At 47.4% G+C, this 21,140-nt stretch overlaps 2 protein-coding genes across 2 annotated transcripts in view; both read left to right on the top strand.

Moving 5' to 3' along the window:
- The window catches only part of ANXA2 (annexin A2), a 53,439-nt gene extending 43,007 nt beyond the window's left edge, over window positions 1-10,432 (top strand). Inside the window, exons 6-13 of the mRNA XM_009004986.5 lie at window positions 833-923; window positions 2,039-2,118; window positions 3,530-3,589; window positions 5,443-5,536; window positions 6,111-6,206; window positions 6,686-6,744; window positions 8,579-8,701; window positions 10,076-10,432. Of these exons, the coding sequence (XP_009003234.1) occupies window positions 833-923; window positions 2,039-2,118; window positions 3,530-3,589; window positions 5,443-5,536; window positions 6,111-6,206; window positions 6,686-6,744; window positions 8,579-8,701; window positions 10,076-10,135 (663 nt within the window). The 3' untranslated portion in view covers window positions 10,136-10,432. The remainder of the gene's footprint in view (window positions 1-832; window positions 924-2,038; window positions 2,119-3,529; window positions 3,590-5,442; window positions 5,537-6,110; window positions 6,207-6,685; window positions 6,745-8,578; window positions 8,702-10,075) is intronic.
- Window positions 10,433-15,019: 4,587 nt separating this feature from the next.
- The window catches only part of LOC144577268 (uncharacterized), a 476,463-nt gene continuing 470,342 nt past the window's right edge, over window positions 15,020-21,140 (top strand). The window contains exon 1 of the transcript XR_013520677.1: window positions 15,020-15,119. The gene's annotated coding sequence lies outside the window, so the exon portion shown is untranslated. The remainder of the gene's footprint in view (window positions 15,120-21,140) is intronic.

The following is a 21,140-nucleotide window of genomic DNA, read 5'->3' as shown; positions in this document are numbered from 1 at the left end:
ACAAGTATTAGAGAATCCTGATTACTAAATCTTGACTTTGATCATGAAGCCGGCTTTGAAATACATGTTTCATGGAGTCCTTTCTCGCTGTCTGGCACGCTCAGGAGTGTGTGCATTCAATCTGAATACATCGCCCTCAAATTCCTATTCCTTAATAAAGTGTTGGTTTCTTCGGCACTTCATTATGTCTTTCTGCTTTTCTAAAATGCCTGAAGAATGCATAATTATGAAGCAAAAATGGAAGGACAGGAATGAAATTTTTAACATTAACCCAATTTTACATTTCAAAGAGGTAAAGCTAAATTTTTTTCTATACCTTTGCCTGGTAAAAAGACTTACTCTAAAAATGCTGGCTGCGAGTGACAACATAAAATTTCTATCTTCCTTTATTTTAAATTAGCAAGAAGCATTGTTTAATAAAGAAAATCCTCATCTTTTAAAATAGTGGGTGGTTATTGTAGAAGGTGAAAAATAATGAGAAAAAGTTACTTTATGTACATACCCACAGCAAAAGGCGACTGCCACTTTTAACATTTTGGCATATTCTATTGCTGCCTCTTCCCATTCACTACTTTAAAAAAAAAAAAGTATTAACAATTGAACTCAGACGTGCCAATTACACCATCTTGTGCTCTGGTGAAGCATTTTTTAAAGGAACAGAAAATGCCATTACTTGGTGCTGAGGGACAGAGTATAGATTCTTCAGTAGGAATGAGAAGGCAGGATGCTAACAGACCAATCCATGTTTGCATTTTAGTTGGTGGAGATCCGAAAAGTAGGCTAATGGTGGGGAAGCCTTTCCCCGATAATGTTCATGCTTCCTGGTTCACAGGGGCTGGGAACCGATGAGGACTCCCTCATTGAGATCATCTGCTCAAGGACCAACCAGGAGCTGCAGGAAATTAACAGAGTCTATAAGGAAAGTGAGTAGCTTGATTTCTGTGATTCATCCTCTAAGCCCAATTTCTGTGACTCCGTCACGGCCACCAGGGTGAGTGCTCGGGTTAAGATGCCTGGACTGTTGATGTGCTGACGTGCCCGCCATCTTGACCATGCAGACGGGGTTGGCTGCGGTCCCAGGTTTCTCTCCTTCACCTCCTCATTGACGGCGTTTTGATTATTACATTCCACTGGAACTTCTGTGTTAGAGGATGTGTAGACAGGAGGGAAAGGAGAGAAAACAAAATTTATTTTTAAAAAAGATCTGATGAGGAGAAGTAGCAAGTATTACATATAGATCCCATTTACTGGGGGTGTTCAATCTCTGCTCAAGAGGTCCCCAACCCTGGACTGTGGGTAACTGAGGAATCACAGCAACAAGCCGCTGTGGACCTGTGCGCACTAAACAGTACAGAAGGCTGTGAGTGGAATGAACGCAACTTAGGCTGCTGCTGCATTTCTGTTTTCTTTTACTTTTTAAAGTTGATATATCATAGTCGTACATATTTTGGGCGTACATGTGATATTTTAGTACATGTAACATGTAATTATCAAGTCAGGGTCATTGGGATATCCATCACCTCACACATTTACTTTTTTCTTTGTACTAGGAACATAACAGTTCCTCTCTAGCTACGGTATTTCAATATAGATGCTGTTTTGACTATTGAAATATAATTTTATTCAAAAGCGTCATTTCTTAGCAGTTTCTGCCTTTGTGCATTTTCTCAGTGAACAATAAAGCATGATTGTGTGTGTGTGTGTGTGTGTGTGTGTGTGTGTGTAGCCCTCCAGTTTTTTTGATGTTCAGAATGAGTGTTCATAGTCAGGAGGGCTGGGAGACAGTATTTAAACTACACAAGAGGTCACTGGTCAAAGGTGAGCCCGAGGATCCCTGATTTGATCTAGCCCGGCTCTGATTTCATGAGGGTGAAAATCATTCTAGTGAATCCTTTGTCCGTTGGAGGTTAGGGAGAATGGATGTATTCAGCTGACATAGCTGTTCTGCTTTTCAGAGACTTAGTGGGAAATGGGAAATTGGGGTGGGTGGTTGGCTTCACAGGCAGAAAGCATAAAACCAGATGTATTTTTCTCCAAGTGTACAAGACTGATCTGGAGAAGGACATTATTTCGGATACATCTGGCGACTTCCGCAAGCTGATGGTTGCCCTGGCGAAGGTTGGTTTCCCAGTTTCGTTCTTTGTCCTTGCCTCCTCCCAAGGCAAGTCACACACCTCATTTTAGACTTGGAGTGAATTAACTAAATCCCCTGTGCCTGCATCAGAAATTCAGCTGCATTTTCGACAGTGGGCTCGCACTGTCACTGCGGAGTTGTCAATTTTGTATAATAGGATTTCTTATCCTGCTAAACCTCATGGACAAGTGGACTTTGGGAGCAAGAGGAGGGCTGGGCAGCTCTCAAGTCCTGGCCTGGATTTACATGCCAGAGCCTTGGCCGCGTGACTTAGGGAAGGTCACTTTGCCTCTCTCTGTGGTCATGCAGGACCCAGTGGGAAGTGACCTTCTTGTTTCTTTTTCTTGCGTTCACTTCTCAAGGGAGAATTTGCCCACGTAGTCCTTTGCCTGGAGTGAAGTTGTCTTTGTTCAGCCAGTTGCTAAGGTTAACACATTAACATGGAGGAAAGGGCGCTTCCCCGGTGAATCCCTAATTCTGACTGGTGTGTCACTTAATGCTTATGTGCCAGGGGAGGGACGAGAGACTGTTTTCTCTGGGAACCCTGAAGACAAATGACAGGCGATATGCCGTCTCTGGCCCACTCATGTATCCGTTACTGCGACAGCTCCTGTGCTGCTCTCCCTGGCTCTCCTCTCTTCCCTCCCACCTCCCCGTGTACCGCCGTTCACGGATCTCTGTGAAATACGCTTTTACCACGTTACTTCCCTGTTCAAACCCATTTCTGCTGCAGCCATTGTAAACTCTTAACTGCTGGGAAAAGTCCGCTATACCCTCCCTGCATCTTCTCTGCTAGGATTCTCTGCTGCTCAGCTCTGCTCTGACAGGGCAGCTCCTTACTTACCTGGGAGCGTGCTCTGCTGCATCCGTGCTGGCCCTCGTGGGCAGTCTGGCTCTCTCTCTCCTCTTGGCTGGCTGCATCTGACTGACTCTTGAAGTTTCAGCTTCAGCCCAGCCCCATGCTTCACACCGTTTGCTGACTCTCCTCTCTGAGAGTTCTTCCTCCTCCTGGATTTCATGTCTTCCTAGTGCTTTAGGTTCCCTGGCTGCTGTACATTTGTTTCCGCTTATCCTTCCGTCTGCATTGCAAGCTTGCTGAAGGAAAGGGCTAAATCTCATCAGCTTTTTGTGGGGGATGGGGAAAGGGATTCTATAAGGTGTGTAGGCCAGGACTGGGTACCAAGGAGGGGGTTGTTGATGGAAGGCACAGCATCCACTTCCTTGCTCAATGATTTTACCATCCTTGGCTGGTCTGGGTTTCAAAGTAAGAAAAGTCTTAGGTGGATACTTATTTAGAAAATTAAGTCATGGCTTACATGGACTAGGGAGAGAACATTTTCAGTTTTAAAATACACAAAGAAATGGATTGGAAGTGCTTTTCTCCCCTCCTCATAGGGCAGAAGAGCAGAGGATGGATCTGTCATTGATTATGAACTGATTGACCAAGATGCCCGGGTAAGTGCTGAGCTTTTTGATTTAAGTTTCTGTTTTCTTGTAAGTCTCTGGATAGTCTGTATAGTAATTTAACCCTGTATAACAAATGATTTCCAAACTCTGTGATTTAAAACAACAAACATGTATTATTTCTCAGTTTCTGTGTGTCAGGAATTGAGGAGTGGCTTAGTGCACTGGTTCTGGCTCAGGGTCTCTTGAGCATCCTCACAACATGGCAGCCGGCTCTCCCCAGAGCAGGCAATCTGCGAGAGAGCAAAGAGGAAGCCACAGCATCTTTTATGACCTAGTGTCACAAGTCCCACCCTGCACTACTGTCACCAGTTTCTGCAGAGTGTGATGTGGCTGTGCACACCAATCAGGCAGGCAGGTGGGAAGCAGAAGAAGGTGGAGAAGACACAGCCAGGGACTGGACGGCTTACTGCTTCATTGTGGTTGGGGAGAAAGGGAGGACTGCTTCCAAGACTGTGCACTCACGTGACTGTTTGGTAGGAGACCTTTGATTCACTCCACATACGCCTCTCCACGGGGTTGCTTGAGCATCCTCACAACATGGCAGCCAGCTCTCCCCAGAGCAAGGAATATGAGAGAAAGCAAAGAGGAAGCCACAGCATCTTTTATGACCTAATCTCAGGTGTCCCACCCTGTACTGCTGTCATACTCTTCATTAAAAGTGAGTCATGGAGTCTAGCCCACGCTCACTGGGAGGGGATTAGGCTCCTCCTCTGGAAGGGAGGAATGTCAAAGAATTTCTGGCCATCTTTTAAACCCACTGTAGTCTGAGAGCAATGCTTATCAGAAGATACTCTCTTAGAATGCTGGCATTACTTATGGAGTCAATACCTGACTCGCACATGCTCATTCAGGCTTTGCTTGTATGGAAGCACCAGTCTCTGCAGAGTGTGATGTGGCTGTGCACACTTATCAGGCAGGCGGGTGGGAAGCAGAAGAAGGTGGAGAAGACACAGCCAGGGACAGGACGGCCTACAGCTCATTGTGGTGGGGGGATAAAGGAGGCCAGCAGAGACCTGTCCTTTTCTGGCTGAATAAAACTTTTGCCAGTTCTAGTTCGATAATCTCTGAGAACTATTTGTTAAGCTTATTCAGACTGCTGTGAACTGTATTTGTTACTCAAGGGTCAACAGTTACCTCAGTAAGTCATAAAAGCTGCAGAAAAACAATTAATTTAAATTCTTGTTAGTTTTAAATTCAGTATATTCCACACAACGCTTCTAGAAGGTAGTAGAGAAGGCTTTTAAATAAAATAGAAGTTGGATTTTGCAGTTCCCAGATGGTGGAAGGTCACGGAATGAATACCTGCCCTTGCATAAGCCTTTCTTCCTCTTGCCCTTCCTGCCATTGCTAAGGACTAGCGCCTTAATTTTCCAGAAACTGAAAATGAGGTGGGACAGGCTCCTTTTCCAGCTCCATCACTCCCTGAGTCTCTGAGAAGCTTGGGAATGGGAGCCTGGCCGTAGCTATCCAGTAAACGCTGACTAGCTTATCTGCCCTTAAATGTGCCCAAAGGGAGGAGGGCCAGATGTGCTAATTAACATCAACTTGTCTTTCTGTATGTGAGTAAAAGCTCTTGGTCCTTCCTTTCTTATTCAAGGGAGGAGACTAATCACAGACCTCACGAACTATTTGCAGTCTCCTTTGTATCCATGTGTGCCTAAGGAAGACTGCTTGTGACTAAGTATGTCTACATAGTACGTCTGTGCCCACGTGTGTAGTATAATTATTCTTCCCCATTGGGCATTATGAGCGTGCAGCTTTTCTGGTTTTTTTGCATGACAATTTTTATGATCTTATGCTGGATCGCATAGTTAACTTTTCCTGGTTGTTTGTACTTGTAGGATCTCTATGATGCTGGAGTGAAGAGGAAAGGAACTGATGTTCCCAAGTGGATCAGCATCATGACCGAGCGGAGCGTGTGCCACCTCCAGAAAGGTGGGCACTGTGCTGAGGGGGTCTCGGTGCCTTGGGGCTCTGGGGTGGCCGGGTGGATGTCCATGTTGGAGTTGAGTCTGCCAGAATGAGGTCCTGTCTCCACTTGTCACTCTTACAGGCTCATCCGTTCTCCCTCACCAGGTACCTTCGCCTTTCTCTCCCATTCTGGATTCTTTTCTCTTGCAAATAGTTTCTGCGTTTGGTGCCGTAGCTTGCGGCTCCTTCTTGTCCGATGGCCATTTTATCTCGCCATGTTTGTTGAAGTAGTGGACTTTGCTGCACGCTTCGTGCTGTTCCCTGTGGTTTCCAGATGGAATGGGTTCCATTCAGGGGAGATGGAGGTGGTCAAAATTCGTGGCCTGGGTAATGCCATTCAGGACAGGTGCATGGTGTGGCTGTCCCAGGACAAAACGCATGCGATGTCGGCTCTGGTCACCATGGCAACCTCTAACACCCTACGATGCTATGATCATCCTCAATTTTCGAAAAAAGCATGGTGCATAAAACTAGATGGGTGATTATTGACAGCTTTGACCCGCGGCTCTGATCTGATAACTCTGTTGGTTTTCCGCAGTATTTGATAGGTACAAGAGCTACAGCCCTTATGACATGTTGGAGAGCATCAGGAAAGAGGTTAAAGGAGACCTGGAAAATGCCTTCCTGAACCTGGGTGAGCAAGCGTGGCCCCCCTTCCTGGGAGACGTCAGCTTTCAGTGGACAGTGCTGGAGCAGAAGTGACAGTCGGCCATCCTCTTCATTCCAGTGTTTGGGTGGTGTGGCTTCTGTGCATGCTTTGGATAGTTTTACAGCCTTAATTGTTTAGGTTGAAGAATACAAAACTGAAAAAAGCCTAAGTTGGTAACAGATTGTTGCCAGGGAGGAGTCAGAGAACAGGAGAAGCGAGGGGTGTGTTGAGGAAACTCATATGCTCTTGGGCTCTGCAGGTCTCCGAGTCCCCTGGTTAAAAACTGGTTTAAAAATTCAGTATTGCAGAGGATTCTAGGATTCCCGTAGCCCGTCCCATTTTGCAGCCCGCTTTCATTAATCAGGTCACTTCTGGTTTGTGGCCCAGGGTCAGGGCGTCTTCTCCCGCTGGCAGAGGAGAGGCGAGAACAGCTGCAGCCCTGACTCCCTTTCTTCTCTCCACAGTCCAGTGCATTCAGAACAAGCCCCTGTATTTTGCTGATCGGCTGTACGACTCCATGAAGGTAAGGGCAGCTGGCTGAGAGGGCTGCGTTCCCACACTCAGCTTGTCTTTTCCTGTGCCCCAAACTGAGTCTCCTCAGCTCACGGAGGGAGGAAGGGACCCCACTGTCTGGGGGCAGGAGCACACTAGTCAGCCGTGGTTGTATTTGACACGTGAGAGAACCACAAATTGGTCTTCTCTCTCTCAGCTGCTTGAACATGTATTTGTGTTCAGGCAGAAAGTTAAGTGCCGTGGGAGAGAGAAAATGTGACGTGGTCATCGTGTCTGATTCCTGCTCCGGTTTCCCGGTGGTTTCTTCCTGTTAGACAAGTGAGGAAGGGAGCGATTATTCAGCACCCACTATACAGTAGACATGTGCTACTGTTTCACCTTCAATCATTGCAGAACAACTCTGAGGCTTTTATGATTGTCTTCTTTGTAAATGTGGAGACGGAGCTCAGAAGGCCTCAACCTGAGTTACACAGGCAGATTGGAACCTGGGTCTGTCAGACTCCAAAGACAGCCCACAAGTCTCCCTTCAACGAGCCCCCTGTTCCCATAGACCCATGCCCTTTTCTGCTCCTCACATGAGCCGTGTGTTTCCTGGCTTCTGGGCTTTTGCCCTTTCCTTCTGGAACATCTCCCTTGTCTGTGCTGCCTCCGCCATCTGTCTTTGAGTTCCATATGAAATGGCCCCCTCAGTGCCTCTGGTCTGACGCTCTGGAGGTAAACTCAGTGGTCTTCGATGCACATATCGTTCAAAATGGCGCAGAGCGATGATAGAAATGTATCGGCACGTTCCCTCCAAGCATGCAAGAGTCAGGAACCTCTTGTTACATATGGAAGCTCAGACTGCTTGACCTGAGCCCTGTGGACTAGGTGCTCAGTGTACATTTACTGAACGATGGCACAGAGCGGGAGTCCGTGCTGACTACAGCCTGATTTGGAATTCCCAGATACTCTTCGTTCTTTTCTTTTCTTTTTTTTCTTCTTTTCTTGCTTCCTCCCCTTCCTCTTTCCCCGCTTCCCTCACTCCTTCCCTCCCTCCCTTGCTCCCTCCCTTCCTCCCTCCCTCCCTCCAACACTCCCTTCTTCTCTTGCTTCCTCCCTCATTCCCTCCCTCCCTCTCTTGCTCCCTCCCCTGCTCACTCCCTCCCTCCTTCCCTCCTTTGCTCCTTCCCTCCCTCCCTTCCTACCTGCCTCTCTTTCTCTGTCTTTTTTCTTCCTTTCTCTTTTCCTCTCTTTCCTCTCTCTCTCCCTTTCTCCCTCCCTCCCTCCCTCCCTCCCTCTCTCTCTCTCTCTCTCTCTCTCTCTCTCTCTCTCTCTCTCTCTCTCTCTCTGTCTTTCCTTGCTTATAGGTTTTTGGGGAACAAGTGGTGTTTGATTACATGAAAGTTCTTCAGTGGTAATTTTTGAGATTTTGGTGCGCTCATCACCCAGGTAGTGTACACTGTGCCCTAATATCCCTTATCTGAAATGCTTGAAACCAGGAACGTTTTGGATTTCAGATTTAGTTTTGATGTTGGAATATTTGCGTACATTATAATGAAATATTTTAGGGGTGGGACCCAAGTCTGAACGTGAGATCCATTTGTTTTATGTAACCCTGACGCACATACCCTAAAGGCAGTTTTATACAGAGCTTCTGGTAATTTTGTGCGTGAAGCAGTTTGCGTTCAGTGCTTGTATGTGGAATATTTTACTGTGGCATTATGTTGGCCACAAACTGAAGAAGTTTGGCATTTGGAGAATTTTGGGTTTCAGATTTTCAGATGAGGGATGCTTAACCTTCATACTGTTTCTTTAACGGTGACATTCTCAGTGTTTGTAACTTGGAATATTGACTTGATTTTCAGGGCAAGGGGACTCGAGATAAGGTCCTGATCAGAATCATGGTCTCCCGCAGTGAAGTGGACATGTTGAAAATTAGGTCTGAATTCAAGAGAAAGTACGGCAAGTCCCTGTACTATTACATACAGGTAAGCCCGAGGTGCGGTGTCAGCCTGCCCCGCTGCCCAGAGCGCCCCGGCCCCAGCAGCTGGCCTGGCAGAATGAAGATAGAATGGTGATGTTCTGTTTCCTGACTCTCTGGGGAAGAGATGCCGGTCACCAGCCATCAGGGGTTTACTTCGAAAGCACCGTTTGTGATTCATCCTGGACTGTACAGAATCAGGGAGATGTTTTGTGTTGTTCACATCTGTTGCTCCGCAGTGATGGTTGGTGTTCATGACGATGATCCTTCAAGGCTTGCTGACATCCCAGAGACTTGGAAGATCAATTGCATTTTACTGTTTATTTTTATTTATTTATTTATTTTTTGAGACGGAGTTTCGCTCTTGTTACCCAGGCTGGAGTGCAATGGCGCGATCTCGGCTCACCGCAACCTCCGCCTCCTGGGTTCAGGCAATTCTCCCGCCTCAGCCTCCCGAGTAGCTGGGATTACAGGCACGCGCCACCATGCCCAGCTAATTTTTTGTATTTTTACTAGAGACGGGGTTTCACCACGTTGACCAGGATGGTCTCGATCTCTTGACCTCGTGATCCACCCGCCTCGGCCTCCCAAAGTGCTGGGATTATAGGCGTGAGCCACCGCGCCCAGCCCTTTACTGTTTATTATGTGTTTATTCCCTGAAACATCCTCTGGGAGAGGCCTGACAGCTTTCAGTTACTCACTGCCATCTTTCCAATCAATGTAGCCGCCTTCTGTTTCGGCGTGCTGGCGCATTTGCATGTAAGGAAGTGACCGCATTCACAGGGGTGGCACTGTGTGGATTTTAGACAGCCACTGCAATTTCCCTTTCTAAACGTTCCTGCAATGTCCCAAGGCATGCCCATGGTTACCAAAGAGGAAGTTAGAGCTGGGTTTGCTGTAGCCGGGTTTATCAGGGTGCATGTTTAAAGTCACAGGAACGTTTAGACTCTTCGTTATTCCTCATCTCACCAGCTGTGTCCACTTGACCCTAAGATTGCAGGAAATAGCAGAAGTAGGTAGGAAAGTACCCTGTTCTCTGTAGAAGGGTGAGGATGAGAGGGGAAAGGTGGGGTGTTGGCAGGACCTTGCTGCAGTGAGAGCAGCCCTGGTCACTGGTCTTTACCAGTCTTCAGCACCTGGCATTCCCTCCATGCCACAGTCCTAGAGGAGACTTGAACGTCTTCCCCAGCACCTCCTCTGACCACACTCCAAGAGGGTTCTAGGGCAGTGGGTTGGGTGTGGCCCTTCAGAACTTTGTGTCAAGGCGGGTCTCCTGCAGAGTCTTCTCTTGGTCCTGGGAGAGGCCTCGTTGAACGTCGAGCTGCTACTTTGGGCTTTTTTCTGATGCCGTGTTTCTTTTTTTCTCCTGGGCCATTTGCAGCAAGACACTAAGGGAGACTACCAGAAAGCGCTGCTGTACCTGTGTGGTGGAGATGACTGAAGCCCGGCGCGGCGTGAGCATCCAGGAATGGTGCCCCCTATGCTTCCAGCTAACAGGTCTAGAAAACCAGCTTGCGACTAACAGTCCCTATCGCCGGCCCCGTGAGACTACGTCAGCGTTGCCCCCACCCTCACTCTAGTTGCCTGAGCATTGCCTGGCTTTCCTGTCTAGTCTCCCCTATAAGCCAAAGAAATGAACATTCCAAGGAGTTGGAAGTGAATTCTGTGATGTGAAACACTTTGTCTCCTGTGTACTGTGTCATAAACAGTTGAGTAAACTGAATTTGTACTTTAGAAACAAGAACTTTGTGGCCCTGCTTTCGGTTTAATTGTTTGAAAATTAAACGTGCTTGCAGTTGTGCTGTTCTGCTGGTGAGGCTGTCCCTCCAGGGAAAAAGTTCCAGGACTGAGCGGTACAGCATGGTTGCCCCATCCAGGTGTCGTTATTTAAGTTATATTTAAATGAAATAAAATAAAAGATTCAGTTCCGCAGTCACACAGCCCACATTTCAAATGGTCAGCATTCAGATGTGGTCAGCACCTAGTACAACTGGACAGCACGGGTAGGGAACATTTCCATTATCATACAAAGTTCTGTTGGGCAGCAGTGTGCACCCAGGGCAGGAGAGGACCTACTGGGGAGAAAAGTGTTCCCAGAAGGACCCCTCATCTGCTTATCTTTCTACAGGTTAACCAGGTGAAAACAAGTATGGGGCAGCCACACACTGGGGAAAGCAGTGGGGCAGGATGGGGCACCCTACAGCATTCTTGCAAAGGAGATCCAACCCAAGCAGACGAGAAGCATGGAGAAGGGATTGCTTTTGAATGGGAGGACTGGGAAAGATGACAGAGAAAGGAACCATTTGAGCTGTACCCTAAAACCTCAGGTGAGGTTTCATAGCTGGGAGAAAACACTCTATGCAGGATCTTAGGGGTCTGGGAATGAATGACAGGTTGCTCATACAATGATGGTACACATGTCAAAAAGTTCAGAGACTTTTCTGTACGGTGTAAGTTATGTCTCCTGCACCAGTCGGCGGAGCCACCTGATTTCCAGTACGTTTTCATGGATAGACTGCCTAAGCCTGTGTATATATTTATGTATCTGTCTGTGTTCACAAACGTAAAGGTGCTGTTCCCAGGCTTTCGGTCCTGGGATCTGCAGATGCCTTTTGATACAAGTGCTCACCCTAAGCAGGGTGCAGGGCTGGGAGGAAGGGGAAGTAAATGACTCTCTCCAACCCTTCTCCTCAGAAGAGGGTGTGTCAACTACTCATTTTTGGCACTTGGCTGATGCAGGGTCCACTCAGTCATCTGCAGGGACTAGGTGGATTATGGAAATGATTATATGAAATGGGCAGGTTGGACAGAAGTGGGGAGTCTGGGGAAAATGGGGAATACCTGCCTTGCTTGAGACATTCAAATTCAATGGAAACAACAGTCACAACAACATGGCATTGAGCAAACCAAATACATCTATGAGCTGATTGGCTCGCTATTTCGGCCCTTTAGCAAACTTTAGATGGAAATTTGGATGGAGCATGGCTCTTCAGTCACTAGTGGCCCATAACGTACCTGTAAGTCCCCTGAGATAGTCCTTAAAAAGCAGGTTATCCAAAAATCAGGTGTTTTATCAAATGTGTCCTGAATTTGTACTTTAGATTTGTGTGTTAGAATAGATGTCCCAAATCTCAGAATATACTGTTCTGTGTGTTTGGGGCAGAGTTAAAGGAACTGCCTAAGAAGCAGGACCGTTCTCATTAACCCCAACTTACACTTAACTCAGAATTGACAGGGCTGGGCGGAGGCTGTCAGTAGCAATGTTTCAGATCAGGGAATATTTTGGCATTGCTACCTCTCAATCCTAAGTGTGTTTCAGGCTGCAAAGGGAACAGTGGTGTGGAGAAGGCAAGGCCATGGGGTGAATGTGGGGAAAGGTATGTCCCCACTGTGCCTACGACAGTGTGTGGGAAGCAGGTATGTGGGAAAATCCAAAAGGCAGGTCAGCATGGGAAAGGGGCTTGGAGAGCTAGTTCAAACACTGTCTAGTGTCAGCTGGGCGCGGTGGCTCAAGCCTGTAATCCCAGCACTTTGGGAGGCCGAGGCGGGTGGATCACGAGGTCAAGAGATCGAGACCATCCTGGTCAACATGGTGAAACCCCGTCTCTACTAAAAATACAAAAAATTAGCTGGGCACGGCGGCGCGTGCCTGTAATCCCAGCTACTCGGGAGGCTGAGGCAGGAGAATTGCCTGAACCCAGGAGGTGGAGGTTGCGGTGAGCCGAGATCGCACCATTGCACTCCAGCCTGGGTAACGAGCGAAACTCTGCCTCAAAAAATAAATAAATAAATAAATAAACAAACACTGTCTAGTGTCTTTCATCTGTCCAAAGCAATGGCAGCACAGTGTTTTGTGAAACTCACGGCCAGGCTTGGAATTTGGTCCCATTTGCTTCTGGATTTCAGCCTGTCCTCCTCAGTCACGCTGTACAAATCATTTCTTGAATAAAGAGAACCATCTGGAGGTTTGACTATTTTCCCCAGCAATTTCACTTTGCAAAGAGAAGGAAAAGGGCACCAGGCAGCCTGTGAGTTGGTAACAAGAACTTTGATTATATTCTTTGAGGAATAAAAGGTAATTGATATATTGTAGCTATGAAAACTTACTGCACTATAACACTGTGATCCAGAACATGATTTTTTCTCCCCGCCTTGGTGGGGCTGGGCAGGGCCATCATGTTATACAACCCCAGAGAATACTTACCCTGTTATAGTCTATGTGAGTGGTATCTCCCTTGGTGTTGTGCAGTGTACAACCTGAGCAGCCATACATGACAGCCCAGTATTGTGACCCTAGGTATGTGTGAGGTGGCCTATTTGACTTTTTGCTACAAGTTGCCTTCTGGATTAAAAAGTTAGAAGATAGGCTGGGTGTGGTGGCTCATGCCTGTAATTCCAGCACTTTGGGAGGCCGAGGCGGGTGGATCACCTGAGGTCGGGAGTTTGAGACCAGCCTGATCAACATGGAGAAAGCCCATCTGTACTACAAATATAAAAAAAAATTAGCCGGGCCTCGTGGCACATGCCTGTAATCTCAGCTACTTGGGAGGCTGAGGCAGGAGAATTGCTTGAACAGGGAGGTGGAGGTTGCAGTGAACTCAGATTGTGCCATTGCACACCAGCCTGGGCAACAAGAGCAAAACTCTGTCTAAAAAAAAGACAAATCATACTTAGAAACAAATGGGTGAACCCCTAAAGGTTTTGACTTCCATGAACTGTTGATCTTCAGACCAGTTTTACTGGGCTATGCACAAATGGCTGTAGGTATGAATCTTCCCCAGTACGTGAAGTTCCCATGGCATAAACTATTAGTAAAGATAGCTAAGGCAGGGAAAACCAGGCTCACAAAATCGCTACATTCAGCAAGAAAAATGATTTGGGGACAGAAATCTTTTAAATCAGTTTTAGTCTTTAAACGACTCCCGTCTCCAGACCTCTCCCTGTGTTTTGACAAACAGCTTCGGTTTCTCATCCACATCAGTTTATTTGACCTCTTTTTTCCATCAACTACCAAAATGAAAACTCGGCTGCAGGAGGGAGAAGCAGAGAGAGAGTGCGAGCAATTTTAAACATCCCTTAGCAATGAGGCAGAACATGCTGTAGCCATCAAGTTCTAGTCGTTCATTCTATTTATTGAAAAAAGCTTGTAGCCTGATTTCTTTTACGCGAGTACATTTGAGCAAGCAAAGTTTATAGAGATGACTTATCTCATTACATTAGAAGAGTGATTTGCTATCTCAGCATCTATAAGCAATTTTAACAGACATTTCTGGATGAAGAAAAGCTTTTGTAAATATATGCGAAAGACACAATTTCATCAAGCATTAAATTGGAGGTGCCCTGGGAAAATATTACATTTGTGCATTCAATTAGCTTGATTGTGGCTGAATTTTGTCCACTGAAGGCGGCATTTCTGCAGAAAAACAGAAGCATTCCCTATGTCAGCAGGTTTCCCGAAACAGAAAAGCACACTTTCCCCCTTTGCCAGTCCTCTTTTGCATTTGTGCTGTTCTGAGCTCTGTGTCCCTAATCAGGCTGCTCAGTCGTGTTCCTTGCAGGAGAGTCTTAGAGGAGACGGAACCAGGTAGAAATCCCTAAGAGAAATCCAAACTCACCATTATTTAAATAGCCTGCATCTGGTGCAAAAGCTAGGCAAGCTCTGGGCAAAATTGGGAGGGAGTCAAAGGTGAACTTAAGTCCTCCTGGTCTGCTTCCAGGGTCTGTAGGACACCATTTAAACCCCGTTATGGCTGTTAGCCCATACCCTTTCCCCTGGGGTGAGTCTGCAGGACTCACCCTATCTTTTATCTTGGAATGGAGGTTTTGTCCTCCTATTACAGGAAAGAGAAAAGTTAGGAAATGAATGGCTGGGGTACAAGAGGACTTTCTTGTACCCGTTAGAGTCAGTGAAAGAAAGGAGCTAAATATGTAGGGATGATCATGGCCCTCTTCCAACGCACCCCTGACCCCCGTGCTGACAGGTAGTTGAACCATCAGCTCTCTACTAATAAGAAACAAGCCAGGACAAACATATGATGCCATTGGAACCTGGCCGTGGGGGCGGCTCCTGTTTTTAAATGGTAGGTGAGGACAAATTGGAAGTTTCTCAGCTATAATCCATTACAGCCTGATATGGTCTGGCTCGGTGTCCTCACCCAGATCTCATCTTGACTTGTAATCCCCACGTGTGGAGGGAGGGAGGTGATTGGATCACAGGGGAGGATTCCCCCCCCCGACCCCGTGCTGTTTTCTTGACAGTGAGTGAGTTCTCACGAGATCTGATGGTGAGATCAGATTAAAACCATCTGGCATTTTCCCTGCCTGCAGAGCTCTCTCCTACCTTCGTGTAAAGAAGGTCCATGGTTCCCCTTCACCTTCTGCCTCTATTGTCAAGTTTCCTGAGGCCTCCCCAGCCATGTAGAACCGTGAGTCAATGAAACCTCTTTTCTTTATAAATTACCCGATCTCGGGTAGTAGCAGTGTGGGAATGAACTACGTAGCCCAGGGCAATTATGCTTTGAAGTAAATGTCTAAAGATTCATTAATCCACGAAACAGCAAGGAGTTTGGATTAGGAACAGAAATGTTTGCAACAGGTCTGTTACTCTTTCAGTGTCAGATTTCCAACTTTACCATGGAGGCCTGGGCTTTGGAGAACTATCTTGGTCTCAGTGAATCACTTTTGTCTGAATAGATACGAGCTGCTATATGACTAAAACGTTTTTTTTTTTTTTTAAAGTATAGAGTTCTGCAGGTAATACTGGTCCTCAGTCAACCAGGTATTCATTCATTTACTTCATTTGTTCAATAGACATACCTCTTATGTGCTGGTGCCTGAAAAAGACGGGGAATATTACAAGAGAGAGAACATGGCAACTCCAGCCCAGCAGAATGTGATTAGAAAACCACAGGCACCTGGGGGTCGAGAGCAGCTGATTACATCCAAGAGAGGCACCTGGGAGGTTTCTAGGAGGGGCAACCTGTTTTTTTTTTTGCTTTTGTTTTTAAAAGACAGTGTCTCCCTTTGCAACCCAGGCTGGAGTGCCGTGATGTGGACGTGGCTTACTGTGGTCTTGACCTTCTAGGCTCAAGCAGTCTTTCTGCCTCAGTCCCCTGAGGAGCTGGGACTATAGGAGCATGCCACCACACCTGCATAATTTTTGTATTTTTTTTTTAGAGATGGAGCTTTCCCATGTTGCCCGGACTGGTGTCGAACTCCAGAGTTCAAGCCGTCCACCAACCGTGGCCTCCCAAAGTGCTGGGGATCACGGGTGTGAGGAGACATTCCACAAAGGCAGATTTTGTTGTCGTTGTTCTTTGGGCATGGTTTTTGTTACAAGAGGATTATATAATAATTGCAGAAAGTTGGAAAATACACAAAACTGTGAAGAAGAAAATGGAAACCGCCTGAAACCCCAGGTGGAACGGATTGCTATTAATATAATTGGCAGGATGACCCATCTGAGATTCAGCTCTTGTTTCTTTGACAGCTCAGCAGAAAGAACAAGAGGCAGTTTTTCTTACCCCTTTTCAAAGAGGGGCTAGGCTTCTGGCAGCCAAAGTATGGCCTTCCTCGCCCAGTGGCAGAGTTAAGGTGGCTTCTGATTTTTCAATGCCTTGTTCAATCCAGGATGTACGCTGGGATTGTCTCAAAGGGGTGTGCTCTGGGTTGAAAGGGAGAAGCAAACAGCCTTTCCCTGGGGGAGCTGGGTTTCCAGAGATGGAGGGAGGAGGTTCCCAGGTGTTGGGAAACGGTGCCCAGCCCCCACGTATCACTTGGAGTGTCTGACCACTGGGTCAGGGAAGCTGGGTTGGAAAGCTGAGTATTCGCAGGAGACAAACTGACCACAGCAGTAATGGGTACCCTGGAAAAGTCTTCATGATTGGGCATGGGCCTGGGGAATGAGGTCCTGCTCAATGTTTTCCAGTCGGTCTGATTCGATACCGTTTCTTGTCCAATTACCAGAAAAACCCCCATCCATGATGGAAGGCTGGAAGGGAATCTTTTTCTTTTTCTTTTCTTTTCTTTTTTTTTTTTTTTGAGATGGAGTTTCGCTGTTGTTACCCAGACTGGAGTGCAATGGCACGATCTCGGCTCACCGTAACCTCTGCCTCCTGGGTTCAGGCAATTCTCCTGCCTCAGCCTCCTGAGTAGCTGGGATTACAGGCACGCGCCACCACGCCCAGCTAATTTTTTTGTATTTTTAGTAGAGACAGGGTTTCACCATGTTGACCAGGATGGTCTCGATCTCTTGACCTCGTGATCCACCCGCCTCGGCCTCCCAAAGTGCTGGGATTACAGGCGTGAGCCACCGCGCCCGGCCAGGGAATCTTTTGTGTGTACCTCATGACTTTGTCTTCTTGTTGACTTTTTATAATCTATAATATTTTTCCCAGACAAATCATAGTATTTCAGACACCTCAGGGCCCCATAATCTAGAGCTAACTTTGTGCTTTGAAGAGCCTAAGTTAACAAAATTGTGGGTATCAGTAGGGAACACAGGTTCCCATCAGAGTCATAAAATGAGGAAAGGAAAATCAAGTTTGCATCTGGAGACTGTATTTTGAACTGCTGTGAAAACAAATCAGTGAAAATGATTTTGGAGCGTAGTTGAAGCAGAGAGGCAGTGGAATCAAAACTCACCAGCTTTTTAGTGAAACAATTGCCAGTTGTGTTTTTCTCCTTCCTTGGAATCACCGTGTTGCTGTGTTGCCCAGGACGGGGTGCAGTGGCTATTCAGGGGCATGATCAGTGGAGTAGACCCTCAAACTCCTGGACCCAAATGATCCTCCCTGCTCAGCTTCCTGAGTCGCTGGGACTTCAGGTGTGCACCAGCATGGGGGGCAGCCAGCTGTGCTGTAATATGAGGTTTCCATGTAGTTGACACATGGCTTCTAATAGTGACAGATACAGAGTCAAGTAAGGTATGTTGGCCTTCTTCCTACTCTCCGTATTGTTGGTTTCTCCTTTGGGCCAAGGACTCCAAATCTCCACAGAGAAATTCAGTCCTGGCCCTTCCCTGGTTTCATCCTGGCCTGGGCATGTGACGTTGAAACAGCTGGGCCTCCTGCTGCTCCCACGACTCTGTTGCCTCTCTGCTTCAACTACTCTGTGCCTCCTGCTGCTCCACTCTGGGAAGGGGTCAGCTGTGCCTGGGGCTCATGCTTTTTCCCCCTCTGATAACCCAGGCATTGTGGGGGCTGAGGCTACTATGCCCCGGGAGCTGACATCATCTCCCAGCTACTCAGAAGCCCTCTTCTCAAGTCACACTTCTCGCCATGCCTCAGAACCCCTCCTGCCCTTCCGTCTTGCTCAGCTCAGTTCCTTCCTGAATAAGTGTTTACACAATAGGGACAGTAGTTTCTTTTCTTTCTTTTTTTTGAGATGGAGTTTCGCTCTTGTTACCCAGGCTGGAGTGCAATGGCACAATCTTGGCTCACCGCAACCTCCGCCTCCTGGGTTCAGGCAATTCTCCTGCCTCAGCCTCCTGAGTAGCTGGGATTACAGGCACGCGCCACCATGCCCAGCTAATTTTTGCATTTTTAGTAGAGACGGGGTTTCACCATGTTGACCAGGATGGTCTCGATCTCTTGACCTCGTGATCCACCCACCTCGGCCTCCCAAAGTGCTGGGATTACAGGTGTGAGCCACCGCGCCCGGCCCAGTTGTTTCTTTTCTTTTTTTTTTTTTTTGAGGCAGAGTTTCGCTCTTGTTACCCAGGCTGGAGTGCAATGGTGCTATCTCGGCTCACCGCATCTCTGCCTCCTGAGTTCAGGCAATTCTCCTGCCTCAGCCTCTTGAGTAGCTGGGATTACAGGCACGTGCCACCATGCCCAGCTAATTTTTTGTATTTGTAGTAGAGACGGGGTTTCGCCATGTTGACCAGGATGGTCTTGATCTCTTGACCTCATGATCCACACACCTCGGCCTCCCAAAGGCCAAGTAGTTTCTTAAGTGGTGGGCCCTGCCTCGATGCTTGGGCCTTGGGCCATCCCACCACTTTATCCAAGGACCTCTGCTGCCTTCGCATCATCGCTGGTGATTCTTTGTTCCTACTTAGAACATTGGCTGCAACCCCTCACCTGCCTCACCTTACTGTGAATAACCCGCCTGCCACTGATGAACACAAGTTGTTCATTTGGTGCAAAGAATGTGCTACGCAGGTCCGGAGACCAGAGGACAGCCTCGTCCTCTCTTCCCCCATTCTTCCGTGTCTCTGCCAGAAACTCCCCCCTTGACACTGGTCTTGGCACTAAGACTTGTCTTCAGGAAAAAAAAAAAGTTAATTGGAGGGGGTGACCCATCAGTCCTTCAGCAAACTTGGTTTTATATTCGTTTATCATCAATGGGGAATTGTCTCTTAAAGAAGGAACTCGAGATGGGGAGTGCTGAACAGGGTGTGAGCAAGTGTGGCATGACTGGAGACTCTCACCGCAAGAGCCAGATGAGGTGGGTCACGAATGCACTTTTGACGTATTTTACAATGAAGTTCTGGCTTCAATAGTAGAAGTTCTGAGGGGGCCTCCCTGAGAGGTAAATTAAATCAATCATTTCCTACCTCCACCATGTAAAGTGGGCAGGGTTAAAGGTGCTCAGTGGTCAGCCTGCTGGGTGGACGGTGTCTGAGACCAGCTGCGGGGTGATGGGTCCCCAGTGAGAGGCCATAGGACAGCTGGGATGATCCCCTCTGGGTTGAGCTCACCTGCAACAAAGGCCTTGAATCCCAGTTCAAGGTTGCACTTGAACTCCAGTGGATGCCTGGGAGTCAGCTTAAGCTGAATCTTTCCCCTAGGGTCTCCCCACTTCCTGTTCCCTCTGGCTTAGCCCCCCTGGGAAGAATAGTATTTACCTCACAGGACTGCTGTGAGGATTAGAACAGACAGTCCATGTAATGACACTGGTGTAGTTCTTCGTGTAAAGGAAGCATTTACTGAAATAAAAACATTTCGTGTATTACCAGATATAGAATCAATGTCATATTGTCGTGTATTATTAGAGACTGGACCCTTGTGGACCTAGGAGACACTGCCTGCTATGTGCTGCTTGGCCTTGGGAGAATCCAGCCGGGCGCTGGACAGTGGTTTCAGGGAGGCCTGTTGGCTTCTCCTCCTCCTCCGGCCTGTTACCGTTTGGGGTTTCAACCTTCTTGGTTCCCTTGCTCTCTTGTCTAACAGCCTTGGACGTGCCTCCTTCTGTCTTCCTGTCTGTCATTGAACCACAAGACCTGACTCTGTGAGCCCTCAGGGAAGTGTACAGAGTGTTTTGACAGTAGGTGATATGAGGGGAGGTGTTAATGAGTTTCTTTCTTTCTTTCTTTCTTTTTGAGACGGAGTGTCGCTCTTGTTACCCAGGCTGGAAGTGCAATGGCGCGATCTTGGCTCACCACAACCTCTGCCTCCTGGGTTCAGGCCATTCTCCTGCCTCAGCCTCCCGAGTAGCTGGGATTACAGGCACGCGCCACCATGCCCAGCTAATTTTTGTATTTTTAGTAGAGATGGGGTTTCAGCTTGTTGACCAGGATGGTCTCGATCTCTTGACCTCGTGATCCACCCGCCTCGGCCTTCCAAAGTGCTGGGATTACAGGCGTGAGCCACCGCGCCCGGCCTGTTAATGCATTTCTTATACAGGAATATCATTTATTTTCTTGGTAGTGGGGCAGGCAGTGTTTCCATTGACTTTCGACCATATCAAGTTCATGACTGTACATAGCCTGATGGGTAAGAAATAATATGATGTCCAGTGCCTCTTGTTCCTGAAAACTGACCTGACGCAGGCCAGTTCCTTGAGGGAGAGGATAAGGGTTCTCTTCCTGAAACCATGTAATTATGACTCTGTAATTAAATAATGGTAGCAAAAACTATAGGAAACATTGAGCCAACTACATTCAGGGGAGTTTTGGCCCCACGATATTAGAAAATGCTCTGAGGTCAGGAAGCCTGGGCTGTGTGCTTTCTCTTCCATGCAGGTGCGTTCACCCAGCAGGTCCACGAAGTGCTGCTCACGCTTGTTTCTGTGGCTAAGTCCCTGCCAGTCACTTCTGGGGACATCATGGAATAATGATCTATTTGACATTTATGTAAACCAGCAGTTTTGCTAGAGGAAATTTTAATTACATGTGTACAGGTGTCATGCCTCAATTTTATGCATAAAATGTTTTTAGGATGTGACATGTACAGTGATGGGATTTTTTCCCCTCCTTGTACCACTTCTTACCTGTTTCCCTGGAATCTGGCCTCAAGGCACAGGTGGGCACACATACCCTCTTAGCCTGACAACACATAAGAAGGTGGCTTGGTAGTGGAAGTTCATCTCAGGAATGGAGCTTGTCATTGAGGTCACTTCATTTTCTGCTCCTCAGAACCTGAATCTGGAGACAGATGAAACGGAAGGCCTGATCCATCTATATCAAGGCACGTAGGGCAGTGTGTGGTGGCTCGTGGCTGTAA

Source organism: Callithrix jacchus, chromosome 8, assembly GCF_049354715.1.
Source record: "Callithrix jacchus isolate 240 chromosome 8, calJac240_pri, whole genome shotgun sequence".
Classification (NCBI taxonomy): Eukaryota; Metazoa; Chordata; class Mammalia; order Primates; family Cebidae; genus Callithrix; species Callithrix jacchus.
This window is presented reverse-complemented; position numbering and strand designations above follow the sequence as displayed.